This window comes from Aphanomyces astaci (assembly GCF_000520075.1).
Source record: "Aphanomyces astaci strain APO3 unplaced genomic scaffold supercont1.3, whole genome shotgun sequence".
Taxonomy (NCBI): domain Eukaryota; phylum Oomycota; class Saprolegniomycetes; order Saprolegniales; family Verrucalvaceae; genus Aphanomyces; species Aphanomyces astaci.
The window spans coordinates 18399-37954 of NW_009798266.1; the positions used below are offsets into that span (position 1 = coordinate 18399).

The 19556-nt window shown below is 47.5% G+C and overlaps 6 protein-coding genes across 7 annotated transcripts; 1 reads left to right on the top strand and 5 right to left on the bottom strand.

The window, feature by feature from the left end:
- Positions 1 to 1490: 1490 nt before the first annotated feature.
- Positions 1491 to 2384, bottom strand: H257_01624 (hypothetical protein). Its single transcript, XM_009824924.1, has 2 exons — positions 2235 to 2384; positions 1491 to 2192 (listed from the first exon to the last, which is right to left on the bottom strand). The coding sequence occupies exons 1-2, from the start codon at positions 2358 to 2360 to the stop codon at positions 1515 to 1517; spliced, it is 804 nt and encodes a 267-aa protein (XP_009823226.1). The 5' UTR covers positions 2361 to 2384; the 3' UTR covers positions 1491 to 1514.
- Positions 2385 to 3132: 748 nt separating this feature from the next.
- H257_01625 (hypothetical protein) lies at positions 3133 to 4492 on the bottom strand (the record flags this gene model as incomplete). Its single annotated transcript, XM_009824925.1, has 5 exons — positions 3133 to 3180; positions 3243 to 3329; positions 3384 to 3436; positions 4132 to 4276; positions 4385 to 4492. The coding sequence occupies 5 exons, from the start codon at positions 4490 to 4492 to the stop codon at positions 3133 to 3135; spliced, it is 441 nt and encodes a 146-aa protein (XP_009823227.1).
- Positions 4493 to 5383: 891 nt separating this feature from the next.
- H257_01626 (hypothetical protein) lies at positions 5384 to 7043 on the bottom strand. Its single transcript, XM_009824926.1, has one exon. The coding sequence runs from the start codon at positions 7031 to 7033 to the stop codon at positions 5687 to 5689; it is 1347 nt and encodes a 448-aa protein (XP_009823228.1). The 5' UTR covers positions 7034 to 7043; the 3' UTR covers positions 5384 to 5686.
- A 1241-nt stretch (positions 7044 to 8284) lies between these two features.
- On the bottom strand, positions 8285 to 10181 carry H257_01627 (hypothetical protein). Its single transcript, XM_009824927.1, has one exon. The coding sequence runs from the start codon at positions 9768 to 9770 to the stop codon at positions 9258 to 9260; it is 513 nt and encodes a 170-aa protein (XP_009823229.1). The 5' UTR covers positions 9771 to 10181; the 3' UTR covers positions 8285 to 9257.
- A 1313-nt stretch (positions 10182 to 11494) lies between these two features.
- On the top strand, positions 11495 to 17720 carry H257_01628. Of its 2 annotated transcripts, XM_009824928.1 has the most exons (14): positions 11495 to 11673; positions 11736 to 11761; positions 11832 to 12177; positions 12254 to 12554; positions 12950 to 13070; positions 13827 to 13916; positions 14059 to 14158; positions 14528 to 14615; positions 14737 to 15085; positions 15618 to 15965; positions 16340 to 16433; positions 16508 to 16854; positions 16993 to 17211; positions 17278 to 17720. In XM_009824928.1, exons 1-14 carry the CDS (start codon positions 11577 to 11579, stop codon positions 17593 to 17595), a joined length of 2844 nt encoding a protein of 947 aa, XP_009823230.1. In that variant the 5' UTR covers positions 11495 to 11576; the 3' UTR covers positions 17596 to 17720. The 2 variants fall into 2 exon arrangements, with proteins under 2 accessions (XP_009823230.1, XP_009823231.1); XM_009824929.1 differs by having other exon boundaries at positions 16508 to 17211.
- A 296-nt stretch (positions 17721 to 18016) lies between these two features.
- On the bottom strand, positions 18017 to 19065 carry H257_01629 (hypothetical protein). The gene is made up of 2 exons (XM_009824930.1): positions 18628 to 19065; positions 18017 to 18564 (listed from the first exon to the last, which is right to left on the bottom strand). The coding sequence occupies exons 1-2, from the start codon at positions 18953 to 18955 to the stop codon at positions 18116 to 18118; spliced, it is 777 nt and encodes a 258-aa protein (XP_009823232.1). The 5' UTR covers positions 18956 to 19065; the 3' UTR covers positions 18017 to 18115.
- Positions 19066 to 19556: the final 491 nt, after the last annotated feature.

Here is a 19556-nt window from a genome sequence, read left to right on the forward strand (position 1 = left end):
CTGTCTATTGCCGAGGCAATTTGAGAATGATGAAAAGCAATCGTCCCATTCATCAAATTGTGTCAATCAAATCATCTTCCGCTGTAATTCTATTTCTTATATTTAGAGACCATATGATACAGCCTTCTTTACCTAGTGTCTCCACCGCACGGCAGGCTAAACCCTCTACTTATCAGTTTGTTCTTCAAGGCAATGTGTGTTGTACTACAATCTTTATCAAATTCATCAAGTTGCGTCACTATCACCCCCTTATGATATTCTAGTTGGCGCTTACGCTGCACACCAGCAGAATCGTGGCATCAATTGGCTCGATCAAGGTTGTTGGGTGCGCATTGCTTTCGAGCAAACAATGGAGTATTTTCGAGCGCGGCCTTAGATCATTTTCGAGCGACCCACGTCCACCTGCATGGGAGCGACGCTTTAACACATGCTGGAAACAGTGTGTAATGAAAGTAGCGAATGCAGAGTACTCAACCCATTACTAATACATGAAAAACCTCAACAGTTGGCTTTTCAGTTGTCCTTGGTTTCTGAACCCGGAGTTCCTTGCGTGTAAACACCCCATCGCATGTTTATGTATTATTTTTGACCTATTTACTTCAAAGCATCAATATTTTGAATGACCCTATTTCTTGCATCTTTTCCGTACTTGAAGTGATTCTGATCCCAATTCTTTGATGTGGCGCGATGCACATCGTGATGAACGTTATGTCAATATTTGTAGACGATGTTCATCGGGGGAATTTGGTGGATGAGGTGACTTAGCGAGGGGGACTTTTGGCGATCGAGTAGTAGTCTTGCGCCAAAATCTGGACGTAGTTGGAGCTGGCATCAAAACTTCAGGCATAACCGTGATGGTACAAGGGGTTACCGGCGACGTCGAAGGTGACTTGGTCGTGGTGCTAGGTGCATCCATGGCAGTCGCAGCAGCTGCCGACGTGGAACAACACACCTGGGCCTACCACGTCTCTACCCAGAACACTACGACAGATCCCCGCGCCACCACCAATACATCTGCAATCACACCAGCAGTTCCTGCCACGCTCAGGATGACCACGTTGCAGCCTCACAACAGACGTCAGCTTGATCCAGGTAGCAAAAGTCCGGTCCATCGCAGCCGCACATTTCACAAATTCATATAATGGCGACAAGAGCTGGTCAAATCCTAACCACATTTTACCTTCACAAAAATAATGTTGGCTGCACTTTCTACTGTTTGCATCGTTTGCTCTACTTTCAGTTATGAACCACTAACAGGACGAGGGACACAGGTAATTGGGATCCATTTAGCGACGTACACATGTTGTACGGATTGGAACGGTAGAACTTGTGCAAAGAGCAGTGGTTGAGCACACGGGTAGTAATCGGCATGGTGTTCGCAGCCGGTGTGGTGACAGACACAGCGATCGTGGTTGTCAGCACGATTTCAGTTTATGTAGTAGCTAGCATCACTCAAAGCTGCCAGTTCTCCAAGAAAGAAATGAATGTATTAATCACAGCATCGAACACACCACTTAGTAGGTGCTTGGTACGGCAGGGCCGTTGGGGGCACACAGCCCGGCAGATGGATTTTTGGACACGACTGCCCATTGGGCATATGGCTCCGAGACGGAAGTGGCGTGCACAAAGGCCGTGTTTGGGTAGGCTCGAGGAATGCAGCCCTCGCACCTGGCCAAGTAGCGTCCGCTGTCGGCTTGCAGTGCAATTTTGCCGTTACCAGCATCCACACACACCCACTGGGCCCACGGCGACGTGTGCCAGTCTTGCACATGAACGAAGGCTTCGTCAGGGTATGCTGCACCGGGTGCACAGTTGTTGCACCTGCTCAAAAACTTGCCAGTGTCCGCCTGGAGCACGAGCTTTCCGTCCAACGTATTGAAAACCTTCCATTGGGCCCACGGAGCGTCCTTCGGATCAGGCACGTGCACGAAAGCCGAGTCCTGATACGCCCCTCCCGGCACGCACCCGTAGCAGCGCCCCATGAACAAGTTGGTGTCGGCTCGGAGACTGATAAGGTCACCGTCGTTAAAACAGCAGCGAGACGGGGGAGAGTCGGCTTCGGCCGTCAAGCTGGTAGGCGTACTGGTCGTGGTGCTAGGTGCTGACGTGGTGATGATGGGTGCAACCGTGGTAGTTACAGGAGCTGCCGTCGTGGTAGTGGTGCTAGGAGCCTTCGTGGTGATGACAGGAGCCTTCGTAGTGATGACAGGAGCCTTCGTAGTGATGACAGGAGCCTTCGTAGTGATGACAGGAGCCTTGGTCGTGTACGTGCTTGGGGCGCTTGCGCTTTCAGCTGGACTGGTGAAAAGCAAGAGGCTATTCAGTGCGGCGGTCGAGATGATGGATCGAATTGTAACCATGGTAGGTTTGGTTGTCTATTGCCGAGGCAATTTGAGAATGATGAAAAGCAATCGTCCCATTCATCAAATTGTGTCAATCAAATCATCTTCCGCTGTAATTCTATTTCTTATATTTAGAGACCATATGATACAGCCTTCTTTACCTAGTGTCTCCACCGCACGGCAGGCTAAACCCTCTACTTATCAGTTTGTTCTTCAAGGCAATGTGTGTTGTACTACAATCTTTATCAAATTCATCAAGTTGCGTCACTATCACCCCCTTATGATATTCTAGTTGGCGCTTACGCTGCACACCAGCAGAATCGTGGCATCAATTGGCTCGATCAAGGTTGTTGGGTGCGCATTGCTTTCGAGCAAACAATGGAGTATTTTCGAGCGCGGCCTTAGATCATTTTCGAGCGACCCACGTCCACCTGCATGGGAGCGACGCTTTAACACATGCTGGAAACAGTGTGTAATGAAAGTAGCGAATGCAGAGTACTCAACCCATTACTAATACATGAAAAACCTCAACAGTTGGCTTTTCAGTTGTCCTCGGTTTCTGAACCCGGAGTTCCTTGCGTGTAAACACCCCATCGCATGTTTATGTATTATTTTTGACCTATTTACTTCAAAGCATCAATATTTTGAATGACCCTATTTCTTGCATCTTTTCCGTACTTGAAGTGATTCTGATCCCAATTCTTTGATGTGGCGCGATGCACATCGTGATGAACGTTATGTCAATATTTGTAGACGATGTTCATCGGGGGAATTTGGTGGATGAGGTGACTTAGCGAGGGGGACTTTTGGCGATCGAGTAGTAGTCTTGCGCCAAAATCTGGACGTAGTTGGAGCTGGCATCAAAACTTCAGGCATAACCGTGATGGTACAAGGGGTTACCGGCGACGTCGAAGGTGACTTGGTCGTGGTGCTAGGTGCATCCATGGCAGTCGCAGCAGCTGCCGACGTGGAACAACACACCTGGGCCTACCACGTCTCTACCCAGAACACTACGACAGATCCCCGCGCCACCACCAATACATCTGCAATCACACCAGCAGTTCCTGCCACGCTCAGGATGACCACGTTGCAGCCTCACAACAGACGTCAGCTTGATCCAGGTAGCAAAAGTCCGGTCCATCGCAGCCGCACATTTCACAAATTCATATAATGGCGACAAGAGCTGGTCAAATCCTAACCACATTTTACCTTCACAAAAATAATGTTGGCTGCACTTTCTACTGTTTGCATCGTTTGCTCTACTTTCAGTTATGAACCACTAACAGGACGAGGGACACAGGTAATTGGGATCCATTTAGCGACGTACACATGTTGTACGGATTGGAACGGTAGAACTTGTGCAAAGAGCAGTGGTTGAGCACACGGGTAGTAATCGGCATGGTGTTCGCAGCCGGTGTGGTGACAGACACAGCGATCGTGGTTGTCAGCACGATTTCAGTTTATGTAGTAGCTAGCATCACTCAAAGCTGCCAGTTCTCCAAGAAAGAAATGAATGTATTAATCACAGCATCGAACACACCACTTAGTAGGTGCTTGGTACGGCAGGGCCGTTGGGGGCACACAGCCCGGCAGATGGATTTTTTGTGGGAACTTCCCGGAACCCACCATACGACTTCCACACGGGCGGTTTTGTGAGTATAATGATACCAATGTCAGCATTTTCGCACGTCAAGTGAGTATGAGCAAGGATGTGTCAAAGTTCCATGCAAGCCTTATATCTGACTACTACTATTACATAGTATGTTTTAAATATTCATGTACGTACTACCAAACTTAGCTCTTTGACGGCTCAAAGTGGTGACGAAAGTGGAGCTAGGCGGCTGCCACTTCTGGACTTGGGATGTCGACGATGGACGCCGTCGCTCAAGTGCATATAGACTGCACCGGCCCATGTACCGAGCAAACAGCTCCCCCTAGACCAAGTACGGTACAACCGACTTCAGCGTCCACCCCGCTTTGTTCGTGGGCGTGGCCAGCGTACGAAGTATTCACCACGGGGACTCCGCACTCGTGGCCCCCACTTCAACGTCCCACGATGGAATTTCTACGACCGCCGACGCGGTGACTGCTGGCATGGCTTTCTCGCCGTCGACCACCGTTACAACGATCCGACGCAGGTTCAGGCTCATGACGAAATGTCATTTTCCACGTACTGGACAAATGAACAAGGGACCGTCACTGGGCCATCACTATCGCCGCGTTGTTGACATCGCACGGCAAGACTTCGATAGCCACCAGCTTGGGGGCGAATTGAACGGGGACGACGGGAACCTCATTGTCTGAGTGCATCACGTTGGGCACTACCGCTGAGCTGCCGACGGAATCTCGTTCCCCTCCGATGATGAGTCGGCGTTGAAGGTAGCCGGTGTGCTAGCTGGGGTCACAACTGAGGTCGGACCACAGACGCGACTGGCTCATATTTAATTAGAAGACGTGAAGCGAGCCGACGAGAGCTCGGCGATGATCAAGGGTCGTTAGGTCCTTCCATCCGCTCGTTCCTACACATTCATTCAGTTAACAACACGGTAGACTCGCTCGTACCATGTCTCGACAAACGCGCAAAACGCTTTGCAGGCCATCACGAGGAGTCGCATCCGTCATGAATGTCGGCCAACGTCTAAAAATAGACAAACCTCTCGATACCAACACCAAGTATTATTAAAACAACCAGTATTACCTGAGACATCGTTTACAGTACTCAATACAAACACCAAGTAATGGGAATTGGTCGTTGCTTCTACCCGCTTTTCTCATCAAGAATAATCGATAACTTACTACCGGCAGTAGGGTGTCATACTTAGTTTTAGAGTCGTGTCCGCCCTGTCTTCGTTGATTTGTTGACGCAGAGCCCCTTGGCGACTTGAATCATGCCTTTGTCACAGATCCAAGTGACTTTGAGAATGAGCACTTTACCCCTCTCCGATCTCCTTGGACAGTTGGACGCCGTGATTTGGTGTTATTGTTGTGTGAGATCGCATGGGACGTGGTGGTTGGCAAATGGGGGGGGCCTTAAGGTGATTTCAGCGCTTATGAGCACAGAGTATCGTGTTCATTTATATTCAATGGGAACAGCCAGGAACGGCTTTGGTCTTTTAGTAGAAAACTGACTAGGAGTGCGTTTTCCTCCCTTCTCGGGGAGCGGACCTTTGCTTGATTTCGCCACTTCGCTTTACTTTCCAACGTTACTCGCGCAACCATGGTGTACATTACACCGTATTCGTTATGCCAGGTCGAAACATCCCGCTCGAACTCGATCACTAACAGAATGATGCCCACGCCATCATACTATTCAAGTAACGGCAGTACATATATCCTGGCCGACGCTAAAGATATAAACGTATGCGCTCGGTAGTGTGCAATTCGTGCCAACCATCAATCACTGCGTCTGCCAACGCTCGCACTTCAGACGGTACATGGTGCAGCCCAAACCCGAGTCGCAGGCGGTCGCCAAGCCGCACATCACAGTGAAACACCGTGGGGCGACTACTCGTTGGTGTGACAAGGTGGTGGTGCACCTTGTCTGCTTGTGAATGCGTCAGAACAATGGCCTTGGATCGGTTGTACACGTCGCTCTCGTGAACCCCCTCGTGTTCGTTCTGGGGCTCCAGCACTTTGGCATGTGTTAACCACTGGATAAACTGGGCCTGCAACGTCAACACATATGCGTGCCGCGTTGCCAGGGTCCATTGCTTTGCCGAATAAAACGCTTGGACGTCATTGAATTGCCGCACGGCGTAGTGGTACCCCGGGGTCCCCCCTGCAAACGCCAGCTCGGGGGTGTACTCGACCGTGGACGACGGGGCGCGAGTCATCGACCCCAAGTGCGCAATCCAGCCCGTGTTGGCAGGGGTCCACACGTTGACTGGGAACGCCACGAAGCCCATGCCAGGACCCGCCGTGGCGTGCTTGACCCCACTGCCAACGACCACCAACGACTTGGAGCGAGGGAGTTGCAATACTACGTTTTCAAAAGCTTGCGCGACGTCTACAATGCACATGGAACCTGGCGGTAGCTCATCCACGAGCGCAGTGAGTTCCGAATCGGGAAACCGGTACTGCGAGTTGGAGTAGACGGCGCTGACGTGGACCAGCGTCGGGGACAACACAGCGACACGTTGTCGCAGACGAGACCCAAACGAAGCGTGAGGTTGCAACGGCACTGTGGTCACGTCTACAACGTGCGACCACGAAGCCAGTTGCCGAGTCAACGATACAAACTCGGCGTCGCTTGTCACGACCGTCAACGGTGTGTCGTTCTGACGGTGGCAGCTGAACAGCCGCACCAAGAATTCATGTACGTTGGCACCAAAGTTCACGTGGAACGTGGGTTGGTCCTGTGAGTAGTCGTCGCCAGTCAGCCCGAGCGACGCCAATACGTTGCGTTCGGCGGCGGGGAGGTCGTGCTCGAAAAACAGTGGCCATATTTCATTCATGTTGGCCGTGAGAAACGCATGCGTGGATTGCACACTTTCAAACGACACATCGGGCGCAAGTCCCATGCCGTACGTGGAGAAGTGCAACGTGTCGCGTGGTTGAAGGGCCAGCGATCGCGTAAATGCGGCGCGATATGGGGATCCGTCGCCATCATGTTGGATCGAGGAGGTGGATTGCTGGGAGAAGAATGGCGACTGGCTGGAAGGGCATTCCGTGGAAAAAGCAGTGGTTGACATGGTGCCAAACTGAAACTGCGACCCTTGTTTACCAGAACCTGTGGTAGGTATCCGGATGGTTGAAGTTAGGGGGTAAATATTGTCAAAATCGCGGTAAATATTGTCATAACAGGGCAAGATAGTTAGTTACATCGCCCTATCCGTGACCAAACTGTGGACGCGAATCGCCCACAGATTCGTCAGTCCGATGTGCCTTGTTTAGATCAAAGTGATCATCAATTGGCTCATTGTTGTGGCCGTCAATGCAACTACCGGTAGTTATGCACGCTTGTCGGTTAACTATGTGATAGCTACACTTTACCATTGGATGGTACCACTTCATCAATCCACAAAATCCAACTACTTCGAAGTAGAGGAGACCAGCTATACTGTACAGTACATCTTCAAGGTTCTTCATATGTGAATTCTGAGGCTTTCCGTGACTCAATTTCCTGTAATGACAATATTTACCAGCATTTTGACAATATTTACCACTACGACGTTCAATAGTATAAATTTTTCAAGCGTACCATTTGGGTGTAGATACTAGCTACTAGTAATCATATTTTACATGCCCAAAACAATCTGAATGGTTGGTTGGTATGAAAGAACCAAGAGGATGTGCATAATGTAACGTTAGTTCTTGCCACTTGCCTCGGGCAAGCCAAATCTCGGTGAAATGTGGCGGTGAACGTTATGGGAAAACTAATTGGCAATTAAATACAGAAAATAATTTATTACAATAATTGATTGTGCGAAAAGATCCAAAAATAATTTTACTTGAGCCAACGACCCAACAATATTTTATCTTATCATTTGTATTGAGATATAATTGTTCATTTAAATAGTTGACAATTAGACAATTAAATATTTACACTTAAATGCAGACGGCAATACAATATGTACTTCGAGGTACACAGCTAATGTAATTGTATTGGCCATGCTCTGCAATACTTGTTTTTACTCCGGAAAATTGCTAAAAAAAAATTCCCATACCCTGGCGGGGTAATTCCCATAGTCATCCATATTCGTGTATCACATTCGTTCATTAGTGGCATATGTTTAGCTCATTGTCAACTCTGGCAACTTGTTGGTCGATTGACGACCCAACTACCGAGAAGGCTAAGAATAACCGGTCGTACAGCTGCAGTTCGATGAGTGGGTTTCTTGAGAATTGACAATATTTAACTGCATTATGACAATATTTACCGAGGGTAGGGTACCAGCTAAACATGTGAGATCGAACTAAAATAGTCGTCTAAACTCGATTTCCTCACAGTCACTGTTTCATTTTGCAATTTGCCGCACAACCCGCACAACTACCATGGCCCATCTGCCGATCGTCGAAACAGCCAAGTGCCCGCATGCGGCAACTGCCAAGACGCCGTCCCCCATCGTGGACGAAAGCATCCCCTGTGCCTACGCCGCTGGCTCCAGCTCTTCCACGAAAGACCCATCCAAGCTCACAACGTCCGCCACCTTGGGGGACTATTCAGCGTACTTGGGCTCCCTCCATCGCAACGCATACGCGTCGTACATCCGCCTTCCCGAGCTCGAAAAAACGTGGGGGCTGTGGGCATTGCGGTCGGCCACCCCCATGCCCTTTGACCCATTGCCACATGTGCTCACCCCAGTCGCGTCTGCTAGCCCTGAAGGCCCTCCCGCTGCCCTCTACCGGCTGGTGCCAGCCATGAGCTCATTTGAAATGAGCATGCGGCTGGCCCTCGACTTTTACGAAGTGAACTTGGCCTCAATTGACAATGCATCGGCGCCCCCTTCTCGATCCCATCGATCATATGTCCAACACCAAACGCGTCTGGACTCGTTGCTTCGCAACATTGGCTCCCAATTGCACATGCTGCGAACGATCATCGACATTGACACTGACGATAACCCCAACAACGTTGTCGACCAGTACCTTTTGACCACAACATCTAGCCAAGAATCCTTAGGGCAACCGAAGGCATGGTGGTGGAGCCACACCCATCCATCCGCGTTGACAACTCCCCACTCTTTTATGCAACGCCTGCAAGCCCAAGTGCAAAGTCAATTTGCCGACTTGCCGTTTGGACTGGGGGTGTTTGGTTGTTCGTCGAAATCACACCACCTTCCCTATGACGTGGCGGTCGCCCCCGCGTTTCTTCGCCAATACGCCACCGAAAACGAAGCCGCGTTCGACGAAGATCACTTTTTCGCGATGGTGCATCAAATCTGCGAAGCGTGGTGCTGTGTGATGGAGCGTCAATTAGATGCCGCGCAAGACGACATTGACTCGCTCTCGACGACGTTTCATGCCGGGGACACCCCGCGGGTTCTCCGACGGATCGCCCGACGCTATCGGTTCTGTGGCCACGTGTGGGAGTACATGATCGACCATGTGACAATGCTCACGGAGATGGACATGGCCGACTACCATAGCTTCCGCCTGCAGCTGCATGGGGCCAGTGGGGGCCAGAGTGTTCGCATGCGCCAACTGCGGCGCCGGATCTTCCATTTGCTTCCGCTCATTCCAGCTGCGTTTCAAGCGTACGTCACCCCCGTGTACCCTGCGACCGCGTTTAACCCGACCGAGTGGACGGATTTGCTCCACTTGCTGGCCCACGTGCGTTGCTCCGACGCGCCGGAAACCAACGACGAGTTGGTGCACAACTTGCAGCAGGTGTATGCCAACCATGACCTGGCCCCGAGCTCTGTCATGGGGGTCATCCAAGCCGTCCAAACCTTGGAAAACGCCGTCCGACGATTCTACTTTGGGCATCAATACATGGCCATCATGGTCCTTGGCGGAGGCAACACCGGGTCCGACGGGCTCACGGTCAAGATGCTCGAACGCACGTGGAAGGACCCGCGGCGATACTTTGGCTGCGAACAAGCAAAGACGCAACTATCGGACGTGATGGATGCGCTGCATTTGCAACGAGACAGACTAGCCAAGGGGAAACTCATGCAATCGCTCATGGGCGAGGCCAAGGCAAGACGGGCGACTGCCAAAGGCTTGACCCAATGTCCCAACATGAAGATGACTACAGTCGCGTAGGCCCACTTACTTTGGACGGATGTACCCCATGTAGTCGTTTTTTAGATGTTCATTAACGTGAATGGTTAGTATGCCTCGAAGGTCCCCCTTGCTATGGCCACTACTACATACAAATTTTACGTCGAATATTATTATATCCAACCATACTACCATGCCAACACAAAATATGGACATACTATTGCCAAAAAGCATACTATTACGTAGTATTAACTGTAAATCTCGTCCATCCTAGCGGGTTAATATTAACTGTAAGTAAGAGTTGAGGAGTGTCGTGACAGCAATGACTTGTTAATGGCATTCGCAAGGTGAGCAGCCACCTTGCTTCTTTTTAATATCCAATCAGAGTCCATCACACCTTGTTCCTTACACACGATTGGCTATAACACTGGAAGAAGAGGTTACAATTTTGAACTGTTTGGACGCTTGAATTTTGTAGAGCTTTGTGCTCCCTAGAATTGTGGACTGATGAGTTCACTCCGACTATTTCCAATGTAGTTCTCCCCTTACAGCTAACATTATGTTGTGCGCTCGGTTGGGTCGCAATGCCGTAGCTGCTCTGGTGGGCTTTAGCACTTGCGATGGGTTCTACCAAGACGTTTTGCTCCACCCGCCCGCGCAACCACGTGATCACATCAGCAGGGAAGTGTACGGCACCGATACGGACTGGATGGTGGAAGAATGAGGGGTGACCACATTCATTGGGTTAGTAGGCAAGTGGTGATGTTACTGACTGTGAAGTCCAGACCTGTTCGAATTGACCGAGTCCAGAATACCACATCGCATGATCTTGCTCTCATGCATTGCCTACATAATTACTGTATCTCAATGCTCCTTGCATCAACCGCCATCACAGGAGTACAGTAGAATATACCGCAACAGGATGTGATGAATCTACGCAGCGAGTTTCGTGATTTCACGGCATCTGATTGGACAAATTGGACAATTTTGAAATCGAAGGTGGCCTGCCTTGCGAATTCCAAAAACAGACAGGCACATGAAAAATAAAAATTAACAATACAAACTTGAAGATATATTTAATTGAACCTATACAATTTAAGAAAAATTAATGGAATTCGCAAGGTGGTCCACCTTGCGCTGCATACAAAATTATTACACCTTGCTTTTTCTGGTTAATGAATGATTGATTACCTTACTGATATTAATAGTACTACGTAGTAATACTAAGCAGTTAGTTAAACACACTATTAATACTACTGTAGTAGTACTTCTACAGAGCTGTTTAGTTTCACTAGGGTTAACAGTTACAGTACTGCGTAGTACTATTAATAACACGCCATGTGCACTGTGATACGGGTTGGGGTACCTGCTTTGATCCAATCCGTGGTTGTTGTACCTATTTAAATGAATTATAGCCAATCCAACGCTTCCAAACTTATTTAGGGCTTTTGGGTGTCGAAGGCCGTCAATCCCTGAAGAAGGGTACAAAAATGCGTCGCTAAAAATTTGGCAGGATCACGCCTTTGACACCGCCGCCGACACTCGTGCGACTTGTTGATACGTAAAAGCATGCTGCTCTCCACCCACCTCACGGATCACCTCAAGGCGTACCTGACGCTCCTTCTGGATGCCGAAGACTTGCTGTCGCTCTCACTCGTGTCTCCCAGTACGTACGTGCATGTGTTGTTGATCGCCTGGTGCTTGAGTCTAACACAGTGTCCTCTGCAGCGTGGTACATCTTTTGCAACGAAGAGGTAACTTAGCTCTACATCACGCTCCTGATGTGTGTGTCTCTGCCGTGATGACGACGTCATGTTGTTGTAGCCATTGTGGATGATTCAAGTGCTGCGAAAGCATCACGGGAACTTTACGTATCACTTGCCGTCGTGGAAGCACCTATACTTTTGTCCACGGCCATCCGCGGCGATGTCTCGTCCCCCTGCGCGTCCGTCCATCGCGCTGCCCACGAACGCATTCACGTCCGACTTTTTGTACCGCCGCTACTGCCGCTGCCACATGGACATCTCCTCGTTCACTCCCCCCAGTGTGGACACGCGCATTCCACGCGTGTCCATGACTACTCTGACCCCCACGTTGTTCTTTGGCCAGTACGCCCGGCGTCCTGTCATCTTGACCGACGCGATCTCGTCGTGGCCTTCGTTTACACCAGGTACGTACACACATGAACGAGTCCGATGAAAAGTGTCTATGGAAACGCCGCCGACCTCTAACGCACATGTATGTAGGCTCGCCCCAGCAATGGACGATCGAGTCGTTGGTCGCTCGCTTTGGCGACGTCGTGTGCCGAGTGACGCACAACCTGGACGTCCAGCCCCCGATCCGGATGCCACTCGCCGACTTTGCCGCGTACGCCGCCGCGCAACACGACGAGACACCCTTGTACGTGTTCGACCAGCATTTCGGCACGACCATGCCGCCACTCTTGGACGACTATGCGATTCCCTCCGTGTTCAACGAAGATTTGCTCGCGGTGTTGCCGCCAGAAGTGCGCCCAGACTTTCGCTGGCTTGTGGTCGGTCCCGCCCGGTACGAATCTTGTGGAGCTGGGAATGACAGGGATGAGACTGAAGTTTATCATGTACTGGGTGTGACGGGTCTGGTGAGTTGTCAATAGTAATAGTAATTGTAGTAGTAGTAGTAGTAGTAGAAATAGTAATTGTAGTAGTAATAATTGTAGTAGTAGTAATAGTAGTAGTAGTAGTAGTAGTAGTAGTAGTAATAGTGTGAGTTTGGGTGTTGTCGTTGTGTATGGCGGTGGTAGTTAGTCGTTAGTAGTGTACTTGCCTAGTATTTGTGTCTATGATACAATTAAAACGTGGAGGTCCTGGTCTGACACTTGTGTGGTGTATACTTCTTCCACTTTCGCAATCAGCACCAGCCAGCCTCTTTATATGCTAATTTGTGTGCATGTTTGTTTCTAGATCTGGCGCGTCATGGCATGTTGATCCTGCCAAGACATCGGCATGGAATGCGCTGCTCGTGGGCCGCAAACGGTGGGCGATGTACCCCCCAGGTCGGTGCCCCCCGGGTGTCACGCTTCTGGTACGACAACTGAGAAATATTAGAAAAATCAAAATTATTAAATGAATCTAACTTTAAAAATCTGATTATTGTGGAATGAAGCTTTTACTTCGCTTTATACTTTATAACACATTCGTCAATACACACAAAAAACATGCCCCCGACGAATCGAATACAGTATCACACACAAATTTTTATATATTTGACAAATATATAAAAATTTGTACTACTTTTTGAATGCATGCCGTATTTTATTATATATAAAATACCTATATTATTATACACGTGGGAGCCAGCGTTTTTCTGCAAGCATGGATCAATGGACAATCGAGTTGGGGCTATATTATTCTTTGTGCTTGTCATGTGTGTATCCATGCTCGATATATGTGTGTGCATATCAATCGATCGATTCCTTGTACTGAATTTTGTATGTAAAAAGGTGTCCAGTGGTGATTCATATCACACTAATTTGACGTTGTTGATGGTGTTTCCTGCAATCTGATTGGCTAAAAATTTTATCAAAATTGAACCATTTTTGTTCTATTTTCCATCTAATTTTTTTTTAAAATTAAAATTATTAGAAATTATTTTTATAATTAATCTTTACATATATATCCCTCTGCCGATGATTCTTGTGTACATTTAATTTGGTTGTGTCGATTCATTCATTCTCCATGCGCGCTCCAGTTTAGAATAATACTCACAACAATAATATCGTTATACCTGATAGTATTATTTCCAAGCACCTATCATCATCAACTAACAAACTGGACGTAGGATGAAGACACAGCATCTCCGGGCACGTCGTCACTCGACTGGTTCTTGCACGTGTACCCTACGCTGTCGGACGACGACCGGCCGCTGGAGGTGCGTGCATGGTTCAATTGTATCATTTCATTTTTTAACCAGTGTATTTAAACACACATAAAACGATCCTATTTCCGTATATATTAACGATATTTCCATCTATATTATTATACACACAATACATGATTGTGGTCTTTTGTAGATTGTCCAAGAAGCTGGCGACGTCATTTCCGTACCCAGCGGGTGGTGGCATGTGGTGCTCAACCTGGAATTCAGTATCGCCGTGACCCAAAACGTTGTCGGTAAGATACACATATACTACCGGTAGTATATATATATATATATATACATCATGATTTTCAATAACAATATATATATTTATTGTTATTAAAACATATAATATATATATTCGATTTCATAACGATTTTCAATAACTAGAACTATATATATATATATATATATATATTGTTATTGTATATACATATATACATATATATATATTGTTATTGTTATTGTATATACATATATATATATTGTTATTGTATATATATATATATATATATATATATATATATATTGTATATATATATTGTTGTTGTTGAAAATCATGATGAAATCGAATATTTATACATACAAAACGATGTCTATGTTTACGTTTGTACTACTTGTAGACTCTCACAACTTGACCGACTTTGTCCAAGACCTGATCGTCGACGGGTCTGTCGATCGCGTGCATCAGCTCCACGCCCTCGTTGCTCCGTACGTTGTCATCTTCTCTTCTCTTCTATATATATATATATATATCACTACTCCGAAACGTCCTCGCTTGCAACAATCTATGTATTCAATTTTTAATTTTATTTAATACTATCGTCAATAGCAAGCACCCGTTGGTTGGGCATTTGCTCGCCCTTCACTGCATGCCACTGGACGAAGGGTACCTGCACGAATCTGCCATGGTGGAGCATGCATTCTCAGACGTCATGACGTGGCAGCCCCGCATTCGCACGATCTTTCACAAACATCACAACCTCACGACCGCCATCCAATCGCATCTGACCCATCACCCGTGGACGACTCCCATCCACCCGCTCACGTCGCGCGTGAATCCGACGTTCAGCATCCACGATCACTTGGTCATCAAGTGGTTTAGTCCTCTGAATCGACTCTGGGGCGAATGCCATGAAGCCCATGTGCTCACTGTGGACTTTCCAAAAAGCGGCCGTGAGGTAGGACATATACACATATATATATACACACACACAACTAGCATACGAATGACTGGTGGTGTGTATATCATTGTATGTCAAAACATGAATATATATATCGTTTTTTTTATATATTTTTAAACCAAGGTGTTGTCATATTTTTAATCTAAAAGGAGAAGAACGTATATATATATATATATATATTGACGTGTGGATGGTATAATTGTTTCAATGCGTTATACTATTTTATATAAATAAGATATATTTGATGTATATGATTTTGTATGATGTGCTCATGTTGGAAACAAATTACGTTATGCATTATTCTATTTAAAAAAAAGAAGATATATTTGATGTACATGATGCTGACTTTTGTATGATGTGCTCATGGTGGAAATAAAATAGTTGGACAACTCGTATATATGGTCGGGTGAGGATATATTGCGATCTGATTGGCTAAAATTATAAAATAGCATTGTGAAACGTGCAGCAACACACCACAAGTGATCTATGCCTTGATTTGACTTGGGGAGTGTTGTGATATATTTAATAGGAGGTACCTACCACCACCATAACCACCCAGACGACAACAGCCACCACGTCGTCGACATTGTTGGGTCGTCTATTGGAAGCCGCGTTTGATATGGAACAACTCGTGTACTCGCTGTTGAGTGCTGCGAAAACAAAGCCCTTAACACCAAAGATGGTGGCGTCAGGGTACTTGCATCCCCGGCCCACAGACGACAAATGGACGTGGCCGTATGTTGTCACCACGTTCGACCCAGAGCTGGCATCGCTAGGCCAAGCAGTCAAGACGCACGGCGGACTCACGCGGGCGAGCTGGTCGGCGCTCGTGCAGTGGATGGGCTGCGATTGGTTTCCCATGTTTCACGGGCTACAGGTACAGACAGGCAGTACTTAGTTGCATATATATCTCCACGTTTGGTCACTCACTTTTGACGTGGGTGGATGACTGAGGCTATAGTATTACGCTTGATATATTTCCCAAAGAATGATATTGAACCATCGCATGCATGGCGATCGACGTACTTTATTTCCATATAATATATATATATATATTATAACAAAAAGCAAAAACGAGTTCAAAATTATATAAATATATATATATATAATTTTGTACTCGTTTTTGCTTTTGTATGTTGACTATGGTGTATGTATGTATTGTACGAGCTGATGGGATGTCATGTTGTTTTTTCATGTAGTTATGGATAACCACGGTATATTATATATATATATGATGGATTATGTCTATAGGTGCCATCTCGTCCGGGAGTACTTGGCACGGACATATCGAGTTTGCAGTGGTATATCGAGTACTTGCAACGGCTTCGAGACGGATGTTTCACTGGTATGTCATGCCTTGATTTAAAAAAAAATACAAAAATAGACTTTATTGTATTCACATGTATATGATATTATTAGTGCATTCGCAGCAGAACGTCATGCCTGCGCGGCTTGTCCGTCAACTGGACTCGTACCTACCCCTTCATGCGTCCAGCCTAGTCACTTCCGACACGCCCGTGGTGCTGCTACATCAAGACCTCACGGATGAAAATATCTTGGGCTACATGACAGCTTCTTCGCCATCAACTACGAGCCCACTCATGACAGCATTGGCGTGTCTACCCCCGTTGGATCGGGCGGCGCTGGAAGGGTACTGCCAAGCGCATGGTATTACCACGGTGGCGGAGCTCGTAGCTGTCGAGCCGTGGGCCGACTGCACGGGCGCGTCGGACGCCAGTCGCTGGGTTGTGTTCAGACAAGCTCAAGTAAAACGATCGAAAACATTGTTGTATATATATATATGTTTATCTAGTGCATACATGGTATTCTGTCATTATTATATATATACACGTTTGTCTAGATCAAGAGTTGTTTGTGATATTTTTGTGTTGATTTGGGTGTAGGTGGCGAATGCGCTGGCCACATCGTTTGTGCTACAGCCGGATGTGTCCAAGGAAGATGACAATGGTGACGATGACAATGGTGACAATGGTGACGATGACAATGATCGCATCGAATACGACGGTGGGGTGACGTGGACGCCGCGTATGGTGATTGATTTTGCCGACACCAAGACGGGCGATCCGTTATGGGATGTGATTCCCGTGTTGTTTTCCATGCTGGTAACGTACAGTACTATATAATCGTGTTTGAAACCATTGTTTATATATATTCATGCCGTCTCGTAGCATGGAGACGTGGCGTTGTGTCGCGAGCTGCTGCACACGCCGTACTGGGCCGCATACGTGGCAGCCTCACAAGCCACCACCACCCGTTTGTGTCGGCGACTAATGCAGCTCACGCTCCTCCATCCCAGCCAATCAGTTGCCGCGCTGTTCCACCACTTCCCCCACGCCAAGACACTGGCCACATGGGATGACATAGCGCAGTTTGTGTTTGGCCCAATGGTGGCCGACTTGGAAGAAGCGCAACGTGCCAGAAAATGCACGCGGGGGGACGCCTTGTCGACGGGGATGGCGGCGCTGTCGGTGGTGACCGTGCCATGACAGGCCACACCAGTATGTGAAGGAATCGTAGAGGTAGTAAGTCGCTAGCTACATTGGAAAGAGTAGTACGTAGTAAATAGTATATATATATTACACCCCCACAGTGCAAATCACTATTAATACCAGTTACTATTGTTCATTCGATTCGAAATTCGAGTGTTTGGGTGCTCAATCGAATGAGCAGCACCAAATCGGATCGATCGACCAATCAAAACAAAAAACATGAATCAACTAGCCAATCAAATCAACACTTCGAACAATTCATCATTGAATTAGTGTGTGATTGGAATTAGTGTGATACTGCACGATCTTTACATGCAAAAGTCAGTAATTACAATGAATCGATCGATAGATTTGGCAATGAAAATCAGCACAAATGTCCAAATATTGGGTAAAAGGAGAATAACGTTACGACCAAAAATGACGTTTTACACTTTTGAATTGGACAATACAAACTACTACGGCAATGTTGTGGAAGACACTTGAAACATAAGTGTGTAAAGGTCTACTGTCTTGATCATTATGTCTTCTCTGACGCGGGGTGGGGTGTGGTATCGGCTAGGTCAGGGCCATCTTGGCCATTCAACGACAGTGTGAAGCCGTCGTCGTTCGTCCCCTGAGCCGTCGTCTGTTCGTTCTTGTGACACCCGCACCCACAGTGTGCCGTAAACTTTCCACTGGCAAACGGATGAATCGCGCCCTCCACGTTGTTATTAAAGTCCGCCAGTGCCCGCAGCGCCACCTCTTCGTCAGAATGACCGACGCTAAGGCCACCGTACTCTGCCGGAATGTTCTCCACTGGAATTCGAGAGCTCAAAGCTGTGAGAATGTCGCCCGATTCCTTCACGATCGTGATCTTCTTGCGAACGGCCGGGTCCACGAGGGTATGCACCACACGCCAAATCAGGTCAAACCACGACGGCGCATTCACGATGAAGATGTATCCACATCGGTTCGGGTACCGTTCCTCTACATGTAGTTCGTTATTACGTGTACCTAGGTACTGTACAGCGTCGTGGTCGCTATACGTACTGGAATACGCGGCCACCTTGCGCATATACTCGAGAGCTTCGCTGTCGAACGAAAACAACCCAATTCCCGCGACGTCGATAACGGAAATGCTCCGGCAGTCGGTGGATGCTTCGACCACTTGCCACAGGAACTCTGTCATAAACGCATAGCTCTTGGCCAAGTGGTCAATCGTCACGCCTTGGGCTTTGAGTGCACTCAGTTTGACCTGGCCTGGCTTCTCGTAGGACACTGGCTCGTTGGCGTGTCCTCGCTTATGGTAAAAATGTGGATACAGCTCCTTGATCACGCGGTATTGCGGCAGGCTCTCGGCCAGAATGCACTTTGTCATGTGTAGGTTGTATCGGGTGTGGTAGGTAGTTGTGATCTGGGCTGGTATCTGTGGTTGAGGTGTCAATGTGACTGAGAGGTAGGTATGCTTGCAATCGTTCGAAAATGGAGTTGACACGGTTGGTATTATGAAAGTATTTATAAACCATTCGACGACGTTTCACTTACTCGCCGTTCGAATTATTTCGAAATCCAACTAACTTAATTCAACAATATTGCCATCCTAAAAGATCCCTGCTGGCAACACGTCACTGGTCAAGAGATTCGATCACGCAGAAACAGCTCCCGTCCGTCCATTGGGGTTCACACGTCCAATATATATTGTATGGATTTTTCAAAGAGAACAGAGTGGATACTGTACATACACTGACTTAGTGATGCATAACGTTAACGTTGAGGAGTTCATAGTTATAAACCACAGTAGAATGCATGCCAATTGCGTTAGTCGAGACCGTCGTACCTTGAATACAGTACTACTATACTCCGTACACACTTGGAGAATGATACTAGAGTAATACTACTAGAGTAGGGCCCTATACTGTAGTCAAACGAGTACAGTAGTCAGTCACTACTGTACAGTAAAGCGGCAATGGAAGGAACGA